Raw genomic sequence first — 19,552 nt, forward strand, 5'->3', positions numbered from 1 at the left:
ACACACACCACACACAACCTTTTACTGCAACTTTTTGACAGGTTCCACGTTTGCCCTGTACAGGACAACGTTGGAGAGATTATCTGGGGGGCGGGGGTTTAGGGTTCACCCCTGTGAACTCCAGGGGAAAAAAGTGTAGGGACAGAGAGAGAGAGAGAGGGCGGGCAGTCAGTCATTTGGAGATGGTGCCTGTTTAATCACTGTAAACAAAAGATGTGATCACTGTTGGAAACATGTCTTTGATGGAACGTTTCCATCGGGACCTGGAGATTTCCTTTGGATAATGCGATTTTCGGACAATCATATTCGGATAATCAAGGTTCCCCTCTATAGAGTGCTAATGTAAATCGGGTCTACACTGTCTGGAGATCAGAAGAATGACAGGTGATTTCATTGAAATATACACATTCAGAAGCAATTTGACAGATAGATAGATACCAGTTGCTAGCTGGGGAATCAAGAACACAAGGGTACAGACCTGTGACTAGGTGACAGTCATTTAAGTCTAATAACAAATGGCTTCACTCAAAGGATTATTAAATCTTTGAAACATGTCAACTGTCTGGATGGTATGGACAGATTGTTGGTCTCTCAGGAAACCAATGGACTTAGAAAACAGGCAAAAGCCATGGATCAGCCATTATTGCATCAAATAAAAGGAGCAGGCTTAATGGGCAATACTGCCTGCTCCTATCTCATGCAGCTCTCATACTGATATGGTGGAAAATGTACAAAATATATCACCTTTTCTCATGTTCCTGCTCACCCCAACATTCTTAAAAGTAGCAGATATACTGTAGATGAATGATGAATTTTTGAAACAGTTTTAAAATCTTTTCAAACTAGTAAACCAATACAAGGACAATGTGTGTATTTGATGAAAGCATCAGTTTTTATAAAAATTTTGGCTCCAGTGTGCTAGGTATTATTCTTGTTCCAATTGTTTTTTTTGAGGGAGAGGCACAGTTCAATCGATTTGGTCTACATTGTTTTGTTCTGTTTAGCTATGTGCACAACTCCTTTTATATTGCATTATTTCACATGATGTTCCTGTTATCAAATAAACTGGGCCCATAATAATGGGCATTTCAGTTTATACAAGCAGTTCACTTAGCTTTCATTTTTCTTTTGTGAGCTAAATTTAAACAAAAATCAATAACGAGAAAAATCTAATCAAGCAGAATATGGGCACATAAACTCCAGCTAATATAAAATAGTGCTGTGTGTGCGCAAGCATGTGTTCTTTCTCAGTGGGATTTTTTAGTGGTGGTGGGGATTTGGGGGTAGGAGAGAAGAGAGGTGGTAGCGGGCAAAGAGAGACCTGACAGAAACACCTACTCTATTTTGCCACTGTGAGCAAAATTTGACAACATTTTTTGATGTGCACATTGTTGTTATAAAGTTTTAGGCGTGTACTGTACCTTTGTGCGTGAAAGCTGGCAAGGACTTAACAAGCACAGAATGTGCTGAAAAATATAAAAATGCAACATTTGGCCAGGAAATACATACATGCCCCTAGAAACCAAAATCCAATCAAATTTGAATTTTACTGTTTTGACGACAAGGTGCAATGTTTTGGGGTATCCCAGAAAAATCTATTTAGGAAGATAGAGGAGAATTGACACAGCTGACTGGTTTTGAAATTTAATTTTTTTATATAACTTACAATGGTGGGGAGGGGGGGGGTTTAATCGGATCAGTATATTGTTGTAGACTGGGAGGTAGACAAATCATTAAGACAAAGGGACATTTGCTGTGCAGATAGTTGTTTCGATTACTTACACAGTGTGGAAACAGGCCCTTTGGTCCAACAAGTCCACACCGACACGCTGAAGCGCAACCCACCCAGACCCATTCCCTACATTTACCCCTTCACCTAACACTATTGCAATTGAGCATGGCCAATTCACCTAACCTGCACATTTTTGGACTGTGGGAAGAAACCGGAGCACCCGGAGGAAACCCACGCAGACACGGGGAGAATGTGCAAACTCCACACAGTCAGTCGCCTGAGGCGGGAATTGAACCCGGGTCTTTGGCGCTGTGAGGCAGCAGTGCTAACCACTGTGCCACCGTGCCACCCACAGTGTTTAATGTTTTCTTTTTTATTGGAGTTAAAGAATAAATTGTTAATTTTTTCTTTAAATAGTGGGATTTGGTAGTTCTTTGTCATTCATACTTTTACAGATTACGAGGAGAGATTAGATTAGATTAGATTCCCTACAGTGCGGAAACAGGCCCTTCGGCCCAATTTACCTGGCCTGCACATCTTTGGACTATGGGAGGAAACCAGAGCACCCGGAGAAAGCCCACACAGACACGGGGAGAATATACCAACTCCACACAGACAGTCGCCCGAGGCTGGAATTGAACCTGGGACCCTGGTGCTGTGAGGCAGCAGTGCTAACCACTGAGCCACGGGAGAGGAGCTTCAGTGTGTCTCTGGCTTAAATTAGCAAAAGGGTTTACCCCATGTCATAACAACATTCTCTCGTGCCTTCCACAGGTTCTCTTTTATCCGCTTTACTTGTACGCCCTTAAAGGACGCCAATAAGTTAGTCAAACATTACTTTGCGTTCATAAAACCACACTGACCCTGCAAACTGCATTAAGATTTCTGAAGTGCCTTAATATAATCTCCAAGAGGTGAGTATTTTCTCTATGATATGCAGGCTGAACACCTGTAGTATCCCCGCTTTTGGTATCTTTCCTTTCTTGAACTGAGGAGTTACATGCTTTCTTTCCTCATCTGATAGCATGGCCAATTTACCTGGCCTGCACATCTTTGGACTATGGGAGGAAACCAGAGCACCCGGAGAAAGCCCACACAGACAGTCGCCCGAGGCTGGAATCGAACCTGGGACCCTGGTGCTGTGAGGCAGCAGTGCTAACCACTGAGCCACGGGAGATGAGCTTCAGTGTGTCTCTGGCTTAAATTAGCAAAAGGGTTTACCCCATGTCATAACAACATTCTCTCGTGCCTTCCACAGGTTCTCTTTTATCCGCTTTACTTGTACGTCCTTAAAGGACGCCAATAAGTTAGTCAAACATTACTTTGCGTTCATAAAACCACATTGACCCTGCAAACTGCATTAAGATTTCCGAAGTGCCTTAATATAATCTCCAAGAGGTGAGTATTTTCTCTATGATATGCAGGCTGAACACCTGTAATATCCCCGCTTTTGGTATCTTTCCTTTCTTGAACTGAGGAGTTACACGCTTTCTTTCCTCATCTGATGGGACCTTTCCAGAGTTAAGGGAATTTTGTAAAACTAAAACAAATGCCTTCTCAGCAGCCACTTCCAAGACGACCCGAAGATAAAGTTAACAGGGCCAAGGAACTTGTCAAATATTGTAAAAATAAATTTTTCAGTGCTCTTTCCCTGGTGATTTTAAATTGTTTTTAAATTCCTCACTTCATTTTTCCTCCTGATTCACTATTATGTCTGAAATATTATTTGCATCCTCTACAGTGAAGACAGACGCAAAGCTCATTTTGCTGAATCTTTTCCTTTGAAATATCTGAAGAAACATTCTGTTTCCCCAGGTTAATTTTTTGGTCATTCTTTGCTGTTTATATTTTGTCCAATCTTCTGGCATGTCACTCATCATTGTGGTTAAACATACTTTTTCTTTTAGTTCATACCATCTTCAACTTCCTTAGTTAGATATGAATGGTGAGTTCTTCTGAGAAATTCTCATTGGAATGCATTTTTTCATAAGATTCTGAAATATCTCATTAAACATTTTCCATTGTATTTCTATCAATCTTTCACCTTGCTTCCCAGTTCATTTTAACAAGCTTTATTCTCACTCAAAATTCTTTTTCCTCTAGCTTAAACACTAGTGTTACATCCACTACTGTCTTCTTCAAACTGAACAATGTTGAGTAGGAATCTGCATAATCCATTTTCGTTTACTCATTCACAGGATGTGGGCATTATGAGTTAGGCTAGCATTTACTGTTCATTCCTTGTGAAGGTAGTGGTGAGCCGTCTTCTTGATCTGTTGCAGTCCATTGGCCTAAGTACATCCACAATATCATGAAAGGGAGGGAGTTAAGATTTTGACTCAGTAACACTGGAAAAAAAACCCAATATATTTCCAAATTAAGATGCTATCTCTTGGAGGGGAACTTGCAGATGATGGTATTCCTAAGTATCTGTTGCACTTGCCATTTTGGATAGTATTGGCCATAGATTTAGAAGGTGCTGTCTAAGCAGCCTTGGTAAATTTCTGCAATGTATCTTTATAGGTGGTACTCATTATTGCCACTACTATCAATGGTACGAGTGGATGTTTGTGGATGTGGTGCCAAACAGGCTGTTTTGCCTAGAAGATGACAAGTTTGTGTGTTGTTGGAGCTGCACCCATCCAGTTAAGTGGGGAGAATTCCATCACACTCCTGACTTGTGCCATGTAGATGGTCAACAGGCTTTGGGGAATCCGAAGCGGAGTTATTTGCTGCAGGATTCATAGCCTCTGACCTACTGTTATGGCTAGTATTTATACAGCTGGTCCAGTTCAGTTTCTATTCAACAAAAACTGTATAGTATTGCAATGGACAGAGGGCATGAAGAAAAATTATAACTTAACTATGTACTATTCATGCTTCTTGTTTATTTAAGAACTATCGGACAATACTGCCAGACTCTTAATATGGCTGCTGTAATTGTGTGACCGTCTAAAACCCTTCAGAACTTTCTACAAGCCAAAGCCAGATGGTCCATTAACACCGCTAATATGTGGAGACTTGGCCTGTTATCTATTGTGACTATATGCTGCTACAGTTCCGACTCCAATACAGACCATGACATACGAATTGTAAAATACTACTATAAAGATATTGCTAGAAAAATATCAACAAACAAACAGGCTCTCAACTGGATAGTGAATTACTGGATTTTAAGTCATATAAACTAACACCAACACTTTTGATTTTTTAAAAATGAATTCCTAAGTTGTAACTTGTTTCTTTCCATCTTGCATGCTGGTGCATGCAAGAGAATGTGTGTGTGTGCTTGCACGCGCACATGCTAAAAAGATAGCATTGAAGTAGGGCTCCGGGAGCTTGTCTGCTCTGATTGCTTTTCTTTTCTTTTATTTCCTCCCTTTTCTGTTTTTTTTTCCTCTATACTTTTATCTTATCTCTTGAACTAAGCTCGGCAAGAGTCCAGCATAGTGGAAATTGGGCCCATCACGGACCTCAAGTGAGTGCTGATTTGCTTTTCCGGGACAAGCACAGGACTTGGCACCGGAATTGGAAGTGAGGTAGGCCCAGCAATGAAAGATGCCACCTGAGGATCAGCGACCTTGTCATTGATTGGGTCTGGCGCCGGAGGCAAATCAGTAGAGAAATGGCATCACAACGACATCGATGAGGTAGGTCCAGCAGTGAGAGACATGACTCTGACGTTGGTTGGTCTAGCGCAGATGGCTATGGAGGACTAATTGGCCCAGTGATAAAATATGGTGCCTGAGGATCGGCGACTTAAGACATTGGTTGGGTTTGGTGTAGTGGCGAACAGGAGGAAGGATGGCACTCCAGGCATCATTGATGATGATAAGCTGGTTCAGAACTGATGGACTCTTTAAGCTATATATTTTGTCCCCCTTATTCTTAAATTATTCAAAATAGCGCTGAATCATGACAATGAATGAAAGATTTCCATTGTATCTTAATGCATTCTTACTGTAAAATACGCGTGACAAGAAATCATTCATTGACATGAATGAAGAACCCAAAGCAATTCCCTGAATTTTAAACTGTTGCTCATTAAACCTTTGATTTCAACTTAAAAAGGATGTTGCTGTGCTTTATTTCAAAAAAATTGATACTCAAAAGCCACGGTTCAGGGAAGACCCTTTGGCCTACCTAAGTAAGAGACCAATGTAAAACGGCAAAGGAATAAATCAAACAATATTTGGCTGTCTCAGGTTCAAGAGGGGAAAATAAATCAATCAATTTGAATTCACCCTCATTTCCCCTTTGTCCATGATCATATCATGAGACAGTCTTGATTGTATCAGACAGCACTTACCATTTTCGAAATGTATTTGCATTATTTCTTTAAGGGTTACTCACAAAGTTGTAAAGCATAACTCAAAACAGTTACAAAGTTTCTTCACACCATACTGTTTTGACACTTTAAAATGAACTTTCTTCCCTACTTTAAAACCCTCTGTTTCTCCAAGAAATTCTGTTACCTCACCTGGGGTGCCAAGAAGATTGCTGTCTCTCATAAGTCGGTAGTCTTCCTCACTCAGGTCATTGATAAACTGGTAATATGCTTCCTCTCGACTCAGACGCTCCAACTGTCGACTGCGCTCATCTTCGCTGTGGTTTAAGTTTTCTGTGGGAGACTGCTGATCTCCTCTACGATTGGCATGATTAGGAGGGTCCATGGTGCTAGGGATTCCAACCAACTGTGAAGTAACAAATCAGGCCACATTACATCTCACAAAAAGGTAATCATTTTCCGAAGCAGGGTACTCCATACACATTCCTCATTTATCAAAGTAATATATGAAAACGGATCAGATGATTGCAGTCTCCAGATTTTATATATTCAGTGTTGCAACGCAGAAAAAAATCTTTCTGCATGTCTACAGTAGAAAACTGACATGTTCTTTAATTGATTAGTGTATTGTAGTTTCTAATTAAAACTGATATTTTAATATAGATTTACTTTTATTGTTAGCTACTTTTATGGATATATAACTCTGACATTTAAAGTAAACCTACCTTCACAATGAATTCATGCTTTACAAATTTAACCTCTCGAGTCAAGTGCTGCAGGATTTAGTCAAAATATTGAAAATAAAAGTGGTAGGTAAGCAATCCCACAGCATCAGCAAGTACTTAAGCAAACCTTCTGATGCAAATGCCTTCCAAAAAGAATGTTTCAGCTAGTTAAGTTGGAAAATTTCCCAGGGAAGGGAAAATATCAGAGAAACATTGAATGATAAAGGAATGAAAGGCCATTCAGCCAATCAAGCTTATTCTGTCTTTCAATGTCATGGCTGATCACTCAACTCAGTACCTTACTCCCACTTTCTCCTCATGACCTTGGATCTCTTTAGCCTCGAGAACAATATCTAACATCTTCTTGAAATCATTTAACATTCCAGCCTCAATCACTTCCTGTGGCATTGAACTGGACAAGTTCACCATTCTCTGGGTGAAGACATTTCTCCTCATCTCAGTCCTAAATGATTGCCCCATATCCTCAGACTGTGACTTCTGACTTTTGAAGTCATTAGGAACCTCTCATTCATCTAAACTCCAGTGAATATAGAAGAAAGCGAGGTCTGCAGATGCTGGAGATCAGAGCTGAAAATGTGTTGCTGGAAAAGTGCAGCAGGTCAGGCAGCATCCAGGGAATAGGAGAATCGACGTTTCGGGCATAAGCCCTTCTTCAGGAATCCTGAAGAAGGGCTTATGCCCGAAACGTTGATTCTCCTGTTCCCTGGATGCTGCCTGACCTGCTGCGCTTTTCCAGCAACACAGTTTCAGCTCCAATGAATATAGACCTAACTGATCTGGTTTCTCTTTCTAAGTCAGGCCTGCTATCCCAGGAATCAGTCTGGTAAACTTTTGTTGTATTCTCTCCATAGCTAGAACATTCTTCCTCTGAGGAAGAGACCACCGTGTGGGCGGCACGGTGGCACAGTGGTTAGCACTGTTGCCTCACAGCGCCAGAGACCCAGGTTCAATTCCCGCCTCAGGCGACTGACTGTGTGGAGTTTGCACGTTCTCCCCGTGTCTGCGTGGGTTTTCTCCGGGTGCTCCGGTTTCCTCCCACAGTCCAAAGATGTGCAGGTCAGGTGAATTGGCCATGCTAAATTGCTCGTAGTGTTAGGTAAGGGGTAAATGTAGGGGTATGGGTGGGTTGCGCTTCGGCGGGGCGGTGTGGACTTGTTGGGCCGAAGGGCCTGTTTCCACACTGTAAGTAATCTAATCTAATCTAAAAAAAAACTGCACTCTAGCTGTGGTCTTACCCATGTCCTGTACAACTGCAGCTAGACATCTCTGCCCTTGCAAATGAATCCTCTTATTATGAAGACCAACATATTATTTGCCTTCTTCACCGCCTTCTGCACTTATGTCTATTTGCAGTGGCTAGTGTACAAAGATACCCATGTTGAACACCTCCCTTTCACAACCTGTTGCCTTGCTAATATTTTGCCTTTTTTGTTTTTCTACCAAAGTGGATGACCTCACATTTATCCACATTATACTTCATCTGTCATGCACTTGCCCATCCCTCAACTTATCCAGATCACACTGAAGCAACCCTAAATTCTCCTCACAGCTCACCTCCCCAACCAATTTTATCATCTGAAAATAGAGATTTTACATTTAGCTCCCTCAAAATTATTAATATACATTGAGAATTGCTGGGATCCAATTATGATCCCTGCAGTATCCCACTAGGAACTGCTTGCCTCGCAGATGATGATCTGGCTTATTCCTAAACCTTTTGTTTCCTACCTGCCAATCCAGTTCTGTATCGACATCATACACTACCCCCAACCCCATGTACATTCTCCCCATGTCTGATTGGGTATCTTTTAGGTGCTGAAGTTTCACCAATTGTCCAAAGATATGCAGGCTAGGTAGACTGGCCATGTTAAATTCCCCACAATGTTTAGGCTATGTGGGTTAGCCATGGGAAATGCAGGGTTACAGGGATAGGATAGGGTAGGAGGGTGGAATGCTCTTCAGAGGGGCAGTGTGGACTCCATGAGTCCAATAGCCTGGTTCCACACTGTAGGGGGTATTCTGTGATTTGGGACATAGTCCAAAGCCTTCTGAAAGTCAAGGTAAATCACATCCACTGGTTCCCTCTCATCAACTCTACTAGTAACATCCTTGAAAAATTTCAGTACATTTGTCAGGCAGGATTTCCCTTTCTTAAATCCATGCTGATTCTGTCCAATCCTGTCACTGCTATCTCAATGCTCTGCTATTAAGTATTTTATATTGGATTACTGCATTTTCTCCACTACCAATGACAGGCTAACCAGTCTTCAATTCCCTGTTTTCTCTCTACTTCCTTTCCCCCTCCCCCCAAAGTATTGGCGTTACATTAGCTACTCTCCAATCCATTAGAATATTCCAGAGTCTAGCATCTCGAAAGATGACGGTCAGTAGATTTCGTTTTAGGGCCACATCTTTAAGTACTCTGGGATAGAGATTAGTCCATGTGCATTTGATTGGTCTTTCATCCCATCAATTTCCTCAACACTGCTTTCCAAATAATACTAATATCCTTCAGCTCCTCTATCATGAGAACTTGTGTTCCACAATCTTATTCTCCCATTCTGTCCTACTCCCTCACCTCCCACTCCAGAATGCCATGTAGCCGATCCACAATATCCTTGACCCGAGCACCCAGGGGGCAATATACCAGCCTGGAATTTCATTTGTGGCACAGAAATGACTAGCTGTTGCTATGAGGTTTGAATCACCTATTACTTCGCACATTTACTCACTCTACCATGCAGTACAGCCAAGTGATGTGTCATGAATTTGGCTGTTGTTATTTTCCTCAGATACCATTCCTCCCAAAGTCAAAGTGGTGTATTTGTTTTGCAGGGAACTAGCCAAAGGTGACTCCTGCACTACCTGCTTAGTCCTCTTGCTCTGCCTGATGGATCATCTACAGTTTCTCCGCCTGGTTACTGTTTAGTTATCACTATACAAAACTTGTGTTTCTGATCAATTGATGATAACAGATAGCTTATTTGTGATGTCTCCAACAACCAAATATTTTTCAATATTCATTGTCTTGTATTGGGCAACATATTGGGTCACTTCAGTGAGATAACAGATTGCCAGCTGCCTCTGAACTGTGCCCCAACACAGTCAACTTTTTCATGGTAGGAAGATGGGACAAGTAAACACTCAAGATCCTGAGGGATTTTGACAAAGTGGATGCGAAAAGGAGGTTTCCTCTTGAGGGAGTAGAGGTCATGGTTTAAAAATAATCAAGAACTGAAAGACAGCTAATCCCTCCCATTTTCTATAAGTCGTCGTCTCTAAACCAGTGATTGAAAGATTGAACAATTCATGTGTCAACCACTCTGTGCATTCAGAAAAGAACTGAGGAGATTGAAGATCAGAGGAGCTTGGAAGTAGTGAAAGAGACACTCATTGATTCCTGTGGGTTGGTGCTCCTGAATTGTGTTTCTTCATTATTTTTCCTCCACCGATAATATCCAGATATGCTTGTTTGTTTACATCTGCAGGTGGTTGGGGGGTTTAAGAGGATGGTTCATGATGATACTTCATATTTGTATTTATCTATGATTATAATTGACTGGTCATAAGTTGTAATTAATGCTTGGGGGAGGTGATGGCCTATTGATATTATCAATTGACTGTTAATCCAGAGACCCAGGTAATATTCTGGGGATCTGGATTTGAATGCTGCCACAGTATATGGTGGAATTTGAAATCAATAGCCATTTGGAATGAAGAGTCCAACGATGACCATGAATCCATTGCTGCTTGTTGAAAAAACCTATTTGGTTGACTAATGCCCGTTAGGGAAGGTAACTGCTATCCTTACCTGGTCTGGCCTACGTGTGGCTTCAGACCCACAGCAATGTGACTTTCTGGGCAATTAGAAATGAGTAATAAATGTTAGTCTAGCCATTTTGGAAAGGCAAATCCGGGCAGGGCTTATATAGTTAACGGTAAAGGTCCTGGGGTGTGTTGCCAAACAAAGAGACCTTGGTGTGAAAGTTCATGGTTCCTTGAAAGTGGAGTTACAGGTAAATAGAATAGTGAGGGTGGCATTTGTTATACTTGCCTTTATTGGCTAGTGGATTAAGAATAGGAGTTGGGAGGTCACGTTGTGGCTGTACAGGACATTGGTTACAACACTATTAGAATATTGTGCGCAACTCTGATCTCCCTGCAATAGGAAGGGTGTTGTGAATCTTGAAAGGGTTCAGAAAGGATTTACTAGGATGTTGCTAGAGTTGATGGGTTTGAGCTATAGGGAGAGGCTGAATAGACTGGGGATGTTTTCCCTGCCGCGTTGGAGTGAAAAGAGAAAAAGAAAGAAAGAAAGAGAAAAAAAGAAAAAAAAAAAGGAGAAAAAAGAAAGAGAAAAAAGAGAAAGAGAAATAAAAGGAGAAAAAGAAAAAAAAAGAGAAAGGGAGAGAAAGAAAGAAACCAAAACTAGAGGGCATAGGTTTAACATGAGAGGGGAAAGATTTCAAAGGGACTTAAGGGGCAACAAATGCTGGCTAGCCAATGATGCCGACATCCCGCAGATGAGTAAAAGTGATTAAAATGATGATTTTTGAGATCTCATTCATATTGAGTAACATTCAAATTTTCAAAATCTCTCTCTCCAATCATATTTGTCTGGTCATTTCCATTCTCGTTCTCACTTGAACATTTCATTCACCTTGCATTATAACACACTCTGAATAGTTATATTCACCATCTCCCTTGTCAACTACAGAATAGTGGTTTTGGTATTCACTGCAGTGCCTCCTTGTTGGAATGTACTGAGTCCATACCCTCAGGATTTTAGTGCTAAAAATCACCTTAGGTTCCATTGCAGCTTCCCTTTCAGGCTTTGGTTCCATTTAAAAAAATTTAGAACATTTCTTGCTCACCAAAAATCTTGCATTACAGTAATACAGGTTAAGATTGATAAATGAGTTATCACTGATTTGGAGATAGGATTTTTGAACTAGGGGTATGGAAGTTTTGTCATTAACTAGAAAAGTTTTTCTGGAGCAAGAGAAAAAGAACAGCACATTCGTTAAATACAAATCATGATCGATCAAGCTGGATTTCAGACAGGGAGCTAAAGTGTCCAGTAGTAATCCAGCTGGGATCATAAAATGAGGATCAGCTGTTTCCCCACAAGTATTAATCCACTTGATATACCTCCTTCTCAAATAGGATCTGCTGGTCGCGAGATCTGCTTTCTAGTTTGACCATAACACACTGGAGAAAAGATGTTCTTTCAAACATCACAGATACTGCTCCCTGAATTTTCATTCACTAAAGATGTAAAAAGAGATGTTGGTGTCGCCAATAGCAACACACTATAGTTCTTGTGCATTCCTGTTATTTCCCAACAGATTTGCTCTATTACCACATGTGCACCATTTGTAGACCCTATAGAACAAGCCTAGCAGCATGATCATAGATTTCTGTTTTTCAATTCTTACTCAATGAATTCTATTTCTGCCCTCAAGGACATCCCTTCTTTCAGGGAACACATATGTGGCAAAACTGGCTGTCTACCCAAACCAGTTGGTAAGCATGTGTTGTTAATTTCTTTGTACAAAATGATAAGAATTAATAAGAAAACAAATTGTAATGAAATATGGTTTGTTAAATTTTAAATTACCTAGAGCTAATGTAATTTTCTTTGCAAAAATGAATTTCAAGTAATTATTCCAAAAAGAAATGCATGTTTTTGTTTCAGTTTTGTGACGATGCTCTCACTTTAATGAAGTTATTTTGTTTTTTTCAAGAGAGGTCATAAAGGCAGAGGTGTCGAAGGGTCTTCTTTTCCGATGGAAGCGGAATGGCCAGTTTTCTAGTTCAGGATTTTTCTAGTTTATTTTAGCTATAGCAGTCTCAAGATGTGAGTGTCCAGGGGAGTTGCCAACTTCAGATAGAAATCTCTCTTGATCCCATTCCCTCCTGCCACTAAGAATATGCGTTTGAATTTACCTTTTTGTCAAGGGATGTGTTTAAGGGATGTGACTACACTGCAGTCGTTAATTATAAACGTTACTGTAGTGGGTTGGTTAAATTTTCCAATAGTTATTCTAAATTCCATTTTTTTTTTGTTTGTGTTTCTACTGTGGCATTTAAATAAATTCTGTTTTGCTTAAAGCGGAGTGGTTTGACCAGTTGCATCACACCTGGAACACACACATCTGCTTTTAAAATAAGACAAAGGTTGGGTCTTGGCTTCCTTAAAATATTTCGAGGGGATCTGGCCTGGTCCATAACCGTTTGATTTGACTAAGTCAGGTCTTATCACTTTGGCAAATCAATGCCCTAACAAGCTGAAGACCAAATAAATGCTAGATTTTGACATCCCAGTAATCATATTCTGACAACGATGTACAATGGAAGCAAAGTAATTTCTGCCTAATACGGCAAGCAGGTTCACCAGAACCAACTTTTTCGGCCAACGTGTTCAACCAATTAGCAAAATAAAACTGAGTTAACTCACTGGATTTCGCAAGTAAACAGGGAGACACTATCTCCACAAGGGGAAATATTTTAGTTTTGTGACGATGCTCTCACAAGGGGAAACCCATTTTAGTATCTCTGATACCTCAATTATACTCAAAAAAATCAAGAGGTCTAAGTCTAAACTGCTCAATCACTCCTGGAATTCCTCTGGAATCAATCTGGTGATTTTCTTTTAACTGCTTCCTCAAGTAAGGGGACCAAAACTATACACAGTATTCCAGATGCAGTCTCACAAATGTAGTGTACAGTTGCAACAACGCTTCCCCTCTTTCATACTCAAATCCTGCAATTTCATTCTTAACAACAGTGGGGGTCTACCTACAGCACACGGACTGCAGCAGTCAAAAAAAGTAGTTCCCTACCTTCAAGGGCAAATCGGGATGGGGCAATATCCACATCCAATGATAGAAAAATAAATTACTTGCTTCAACTGCATATCAGCCTTCTATGATTCATGCACAAGGACACCTTGACCCCTCTGCACTGAAGCACTTTGAAGTTTCTCTCCATTTACATTATCAGTTGTCTTATTATTCTTCTGACCAAAGAGTTAATCACAACTATTAAACTCCAGATGTCATATTCTGGCCCATTCACCGAACATATCCATTTGTAAAGTCCTTATTGCTTCACTGCAATTTATTTTCCCATCTATTCTAGCCTTGTCTGCGAACTTGGCTAGAGAACCTTCTAACTCTGCATCCAAGTCATTAATACGGTTTGTAAATAGTTGGTTTCCTGGAGGTCCGAACCCTGGGGCACCCCCAATTACAGCTTGCTAACCAGAAAGAGACCCATTTATCTGGACTCTCTGCAGTCAGGCAGCATCTGAGAAGCAGGATAATCAACTTTTTAGGCAAAAGCTCTTAATCAGGAATGATGATGAAGGGCTTTTGCCAGAAACATCCATTCTCCTGCTCCTCGGATGCTGCCTGACCTGGTGCGCTTTTCCAATGCCACAATAATCTTGACTCTAATCTCCAGCATCTGCATTCCTCACTTTCACCTTTCTGTTGGTTAGCCAATCCTCTATCCAAGCTAATATATTACCCCTATCTTCATATGATCTTACCTTGTGTATTAACTTTGGGCACAGCATTTCAACAAATAACAGCACAATAACTAAGGACAGTAGCAGACAGTTCAGTACCCAAAGCCTGCTTTGTCATTCAATATGGCCACCACTGGTTTCATCTCAGCCTCAACACCACCTTTGGCTTGTTACCAATTTTAAAAAAAAATCTATTTCCTCTTAAATTTAGTATCCCACAGTCCACTGCACTCAATGATACTCAATTCAACAGATTTATTACCATTTGAGAGAAGTAAATCCTCACCTGCCATCCCTTAGACTAAAACTATGGCCTCTCACTCTAGATTGCTCAACCAGATGAAAAAATCACTCTACGTCTACTTAGTCTATTCCCTTTAGCATCTTAGATACCTCATTTAGATCTCCTCTTATTCTTGTGAACGCGAGCAAACATAGACCCAAACTGCTCAAACCTCTCATTAGACAACCCTTTCATCTCTGGAATTAATATAGTGAATCTCTCTCTGAACTATCTTCAATGCAATTACATCCTTCCTCAAGTACAAGAATCAAAACTACACAGTACTCCAGATACAGTCTCACTGATGCCTTGTATAATTGCAGCATGACACTCCTACACAGTACTCAAATCATCTCGCTATGAGGGATAACATAGTTGCTTTCCTTACCACCTACATGCTTCCATTAAGTGACTAGTGTATGAGGATACCACTAGAACCTGTCCAGCGGCCTAGAAACTTTGGATTATTATAACCAATGAATCCACTATCTGGGCTATCTTTAAGACCCAAGGATATCAGCAATCAGGTCCTGGCGATTTGTCTGCCTTCATACCAATAGTTTGGTCAGTACTTTTCCCCCCGATGATAGAACATAGAACATAGAACATAGAAGAATACAGCGCAGTACAGGCCCTTGGGCCCTCGATGTTGCGCCGGATTTGTCTGCCTTCATACCAATAGTTTGGTCAGTACTTTTCCCCCCCATGATGACGACAATTAAGTTCCTCCTTTTCTACTCTGCATTCTGTCACCATTTGAATGGTACTAATGTCCTCCATCATGAAAACGGAGGTAAATATTGATTGAACTTTTACCGTATGTGTTCTCTACTATTAACCATTCCTCTACCACACGCCTCAAAACTCTGCTCCTCTCAAGGACAACTATTTGAGCTACTCTCTTCCCTTTTATAGAAGCTTTTGTGATCAGTTTTCATATTCTGCATTAATTTTCTTGAAAGTTTAAAAATTAAAAGTTTCCCAATCTTCCAATTTGCCAGTGGCCTTTGTAATATGGCATGCCTGAGCTTTTGTCTTTATATTATCTTGAAACTCTTTGCTCAACTACAGATTGTAAGAGAGAGAAATCATCTTTCTTATTCTCTGGAATATATGTTTTAGTTGTGAAGAATTGAATATCCTCTTAAACATCTGCCACTACTTATCAACTGTCCTATTTTTTTATAGCCTTCCTTCCAGTCCACTAAAGCAAAATTTATCCTCATGCCGACATAAATACTTTCATCTCCAGAACACTAGTGTGGACGCCAGTTTTTCACCTTCAGACTGAATTTGAAATTTTAGCTAGAGTAGTTTTGGAGCACAGAAGGCTGAGGGGGACCTGAAAGAGATTTATAAGATTATGAGAGGCTTGTAGGGTGGATAGGAAGTAGCTGTTCCCCTTAGTCAAAAAGGTTAATTATGGGGGGCATAATTTTAAAAGGTGAAAGGCAAATAGTTTAGAGAGGATTCAAGGAAAAAAACATTTTCACACAGACAGTGGTGGGAATCTGAAAGGGTAGTAGAGATGAAAAACTTAGACCTTGATAAAATAACATTCATGACTATGGGCAGAGTGTCAGAAAGTGAGATTAGTGAGATCAGTGCAAAATTGATGGCATTTGCTGTAGGATTCTAAATCCAGAATAGACTGCTTCCTGATTCACTCCCCAAATTGTACACACAATCAAACACAAAATCAAAATCAATCTCTAACACATAGAACAAACTCGCCAGTCTATAAAAACCTTAAAACCACCCATGATCATTACCGTATCTATCTTACGAGCCCACTATTTTCTGTTGAGACTGTGTCCCACTCTGGCATTACTGTTTGGGGACCAATAGATTACTTCCACCAGGGATTTCTTTTCCTTGCATTTTCTATTTCTACCCCGACTAATGCTATGTTTTGATCTCCATTGTCTAGATCATTTCTTACTACAGTACTGATCTTTTTCTTTACCTCAAAGCTACACTACCTCCTTTTCCTTCTTGCCTGTCCTTCCAAAACAGGAATAATCTTGGATATTCAGTTCTCAAGCTTGATTTCCCTGCAATCATATCTCAGTAATTCCCACCAAATCATATCCATTTATCTTTGTGCTGTTAGCTTATTAATTTTATTCTGAATGCATTAATGCTATTGACCCTATGCCATTGTGGCTTAGTCATCTTAAAGATTACAAATGCCTTCTCAAAGACCAGACATACAGCATTTGTAGGACCCTGTTTACTCACTTCGCATATTACATAAAGTTAGAGAGAGTAATGGAGGTGTACACCACAGAAACAGACCCATCCCTCCAACTCGTCCATACCGACCAGATATCCAAACCTAATCTAGTCCCATTTTCCAATAGGTGGCCCATATCCATCTAAACCCTTCCGATTCATATATCCATCAAGATGCCTTTCAATGGTACACTGCAGTGTTGGTAACTGTTTAAAAACATCTCAGGCTGATGCAGGAGACCTCCCTCTGGCTGCACGTGTGACATGAATTGTCACCCACATTCCATTGGTAGTAGTTTTCTCATTCATAAGTTAACAGTGAAATTTGAATTCCATCAACACATTTGAACACTAAAGTTAAAGATGAGACTTCAATGCAATTGTGAACGAGTGTTGCATTGACAATGAACCTATCTTTTGGAGATTTCTAGTGCTCAAAATTTTAAACAAAAACACTTGTTTCAAGAACAGCACTTTTTGCTGATGTTCTAAGCAAATTCAACCAACACAATCACAAAAGAATGGTTTTGAAGGTTGCAACACATTATAGCCTGAGTGGTATTCCAGCATGAGAAACTTAGACTGGACCTTCACCACCCAAGGATTTACTCAATGGTTTGCACCACTTCTGAGTTATGTCAAAACCTTTTGCTTGCAAGCATGTAACCCTGCACTTAAAACAACTTATTTCCATAAATAAAGTATTGGCATAGACTTGAGTGTCTAATAAATGTGATTCAATACAGCCTAAAATAAATGTCTGGAAAATAAACTTCCAGTTATATATTTTTTTAAAATTGAATTTGAATTTTCCTGACAGTTTTGCAATATACCTGAACTGCTATCTGTCTCAGGACACAAAATAACAACTAAGCAGCCACAATGGCTTACTACCAGGCATACATTTGTTCTATACAATCATGGAAGAGAAGGTAAAAGCAGTACGGAAGAAATAGTTGTCCAGCACCTTCTGAAATGTGCCTTTGCATGTAGGTTTAAAAAGCAGCCTGGCTTTTATTAAGCAACATTCTGAGTGGTTCCTTTTTCTACAGTACATTTCTAATGACATGGAGATAACCATCAACTGCAGCTGGAGGGCGCTCTTTGGTCTGTCAAAAGCTGCTGGTCTCCATTTGTGATGAGCTGTTAATCATTCAACATTGCAGATCGACATTCCAAGATCCAAACCTTCATGCTGACAGACATGCGAAAACTTGAGGCAGCTGTTGCAAAGTCTCAAGTGTGAACTGCCACTGATTAAGGCCCACCAGAATGGTACGCTGCGGTGTTGGTAACTGTTTAAAAACACCTCAGGCTCAACCATGAGACTGCCCGCTGGCTGCATGTTTGACAAGAAATGAATATTGTAAATACAGATATACATATACATTTGAAGAGTGTCACATTCTGAAAGAACAGGATTTTTTTTTTGTATTCCTTAATGACAACTTCGAATCATCAGGAAATAAACTTTATTTGTACTTTTATAAAAGTATGTTTCTGAAAATAAAGTAACGGTAGAGGAAAAGAAATATTAGACAAGACAAAGTATGGCATTATACCAAACAAAAAAAAGAATTTGGAAAGACAAGACAAAATTGCTCTCAGTATCTATAGATGGGTTAGGGTTATCTTGAGATGGTAATGTTCACTGTAATTCAAATTTTAATATTAACAAGCACTTTTGTGTCACTATAGTTGTAACCTAAATAGACACCACACCATGAAGCCGTGAAAACTCATCTTTTACAGGATGTAGCAATGGAGCACATGTAGACAGAAAGGCGTTGCTAAATCACAAACAATTTTCTCTTCCAGTAAGCCTGGTGATAAAACTTCAGAGATCACAACACATTAGATTTCAACACCCTGAGTGAACTGAGATTTACACTCCCTCATAATGCAAGTTTAAATCAGACTACTAAATAGTCAGAAGTCTTGCTGTCATGTATTCAGATGCTATTTCAGAGTTGTCCAATATATTGTCAAATGTGGATGACAAAATGTGGAGTTTGTATTACATTATTGTTACATATTGCATTGTCGTTAGTATATCAAAATACAACAAACATGGCACGCATGTCAACTTTCACCACCTTTGCTAGTAAAATAAGATGAAAAGCAATAGCTGTACGCTTTTGAGCGGCACAAGATTCACAAAATTACATGTTCTGATCTTTGGAAAAGACAGTTGTGTGTGAAAAATGGTACATTTGTATCACAGCAGGTCAGTAATTTCAAGTGGACAACACTTTTTCATTTTACCAACAAAAAATCAACTGAACAATAAAATAATCAAGTCTTTATTTTCTGATGAGTTTACAGCACTTTTTTTTAAATAAATGTTTGAAGTCTGCAGAATTGTTAGACATTTGCACTTAACTTACACCAGTTTTTACATGCCAAAAATGGCAACAAAATCTGCAAGAAAGAAAACAGGACAACTGCTTCATAATAAATTTGGGCAACGTCTCTTGATCACTTGCTATAAGAACTGGCCATATGCAAACTGGTGGTCAAGAACAGCAAAACTGGTTAACTGGCTGCAAAGTACTTTTGGATAGCCAGGGGAGACAATAAGGCAAAGTAAAATATTTTCTTTTTTTTTTAATCCTATGAAATACACAAGAAAGCATTTGTACTTTGATAGTCAGTATCGCACCTTCAGCCTCCTTCTTCTAATTACAATGGCCTGAATTCTTAATTATTTTAATTTCTCTTATGTCCAAATATA

At 39.8% G+C, this 19,552-nt stretch overlaps 1 protein-coding gene across 4 annotated transcripts in view; it reads right to left on the reverse strand.

Moving 5' to 3' along the window:
• rnf6 (ring finger protein (C3H2C3 type) 6) overlaps positions 1–19,552 on the reverse strand; it is a 52,595-nt gene that overhangs the window by 11,601 nt on the left and 21,442 nt on the right. For all 4 annotated transcript variants that reach the window (XM_043691983.1, XM_043691985.1, XM_043691986.1 and 1 more), the window contains one exon: positions 6,213–6,426. In XM_043691983.1, coding sequence (XP_043547918.1) covers positions 6,213–6,426 — 214 coding nt within the window. The remainder of the gene's footprint in view (positions 1–6,212; positions 6,427–19,552) is intronic.

Source organism: Chiloscyllium plagiosum, chromosome 6 (assembly GCF_004010195.1).
Source record: "Chiloscyllium plagiosum isolate BGI_BamShark_2017 chromosome 6, ASM401019v2, whole genome shotgun sequence".
Taxonomy (NCBI): Eukaryota; Metazoa; Chordata; class Chondrichthyes; order Orectolobiformes; family Hemiscylliidae; genus Chiloscyllium; species Chiloscyllium plagiosum.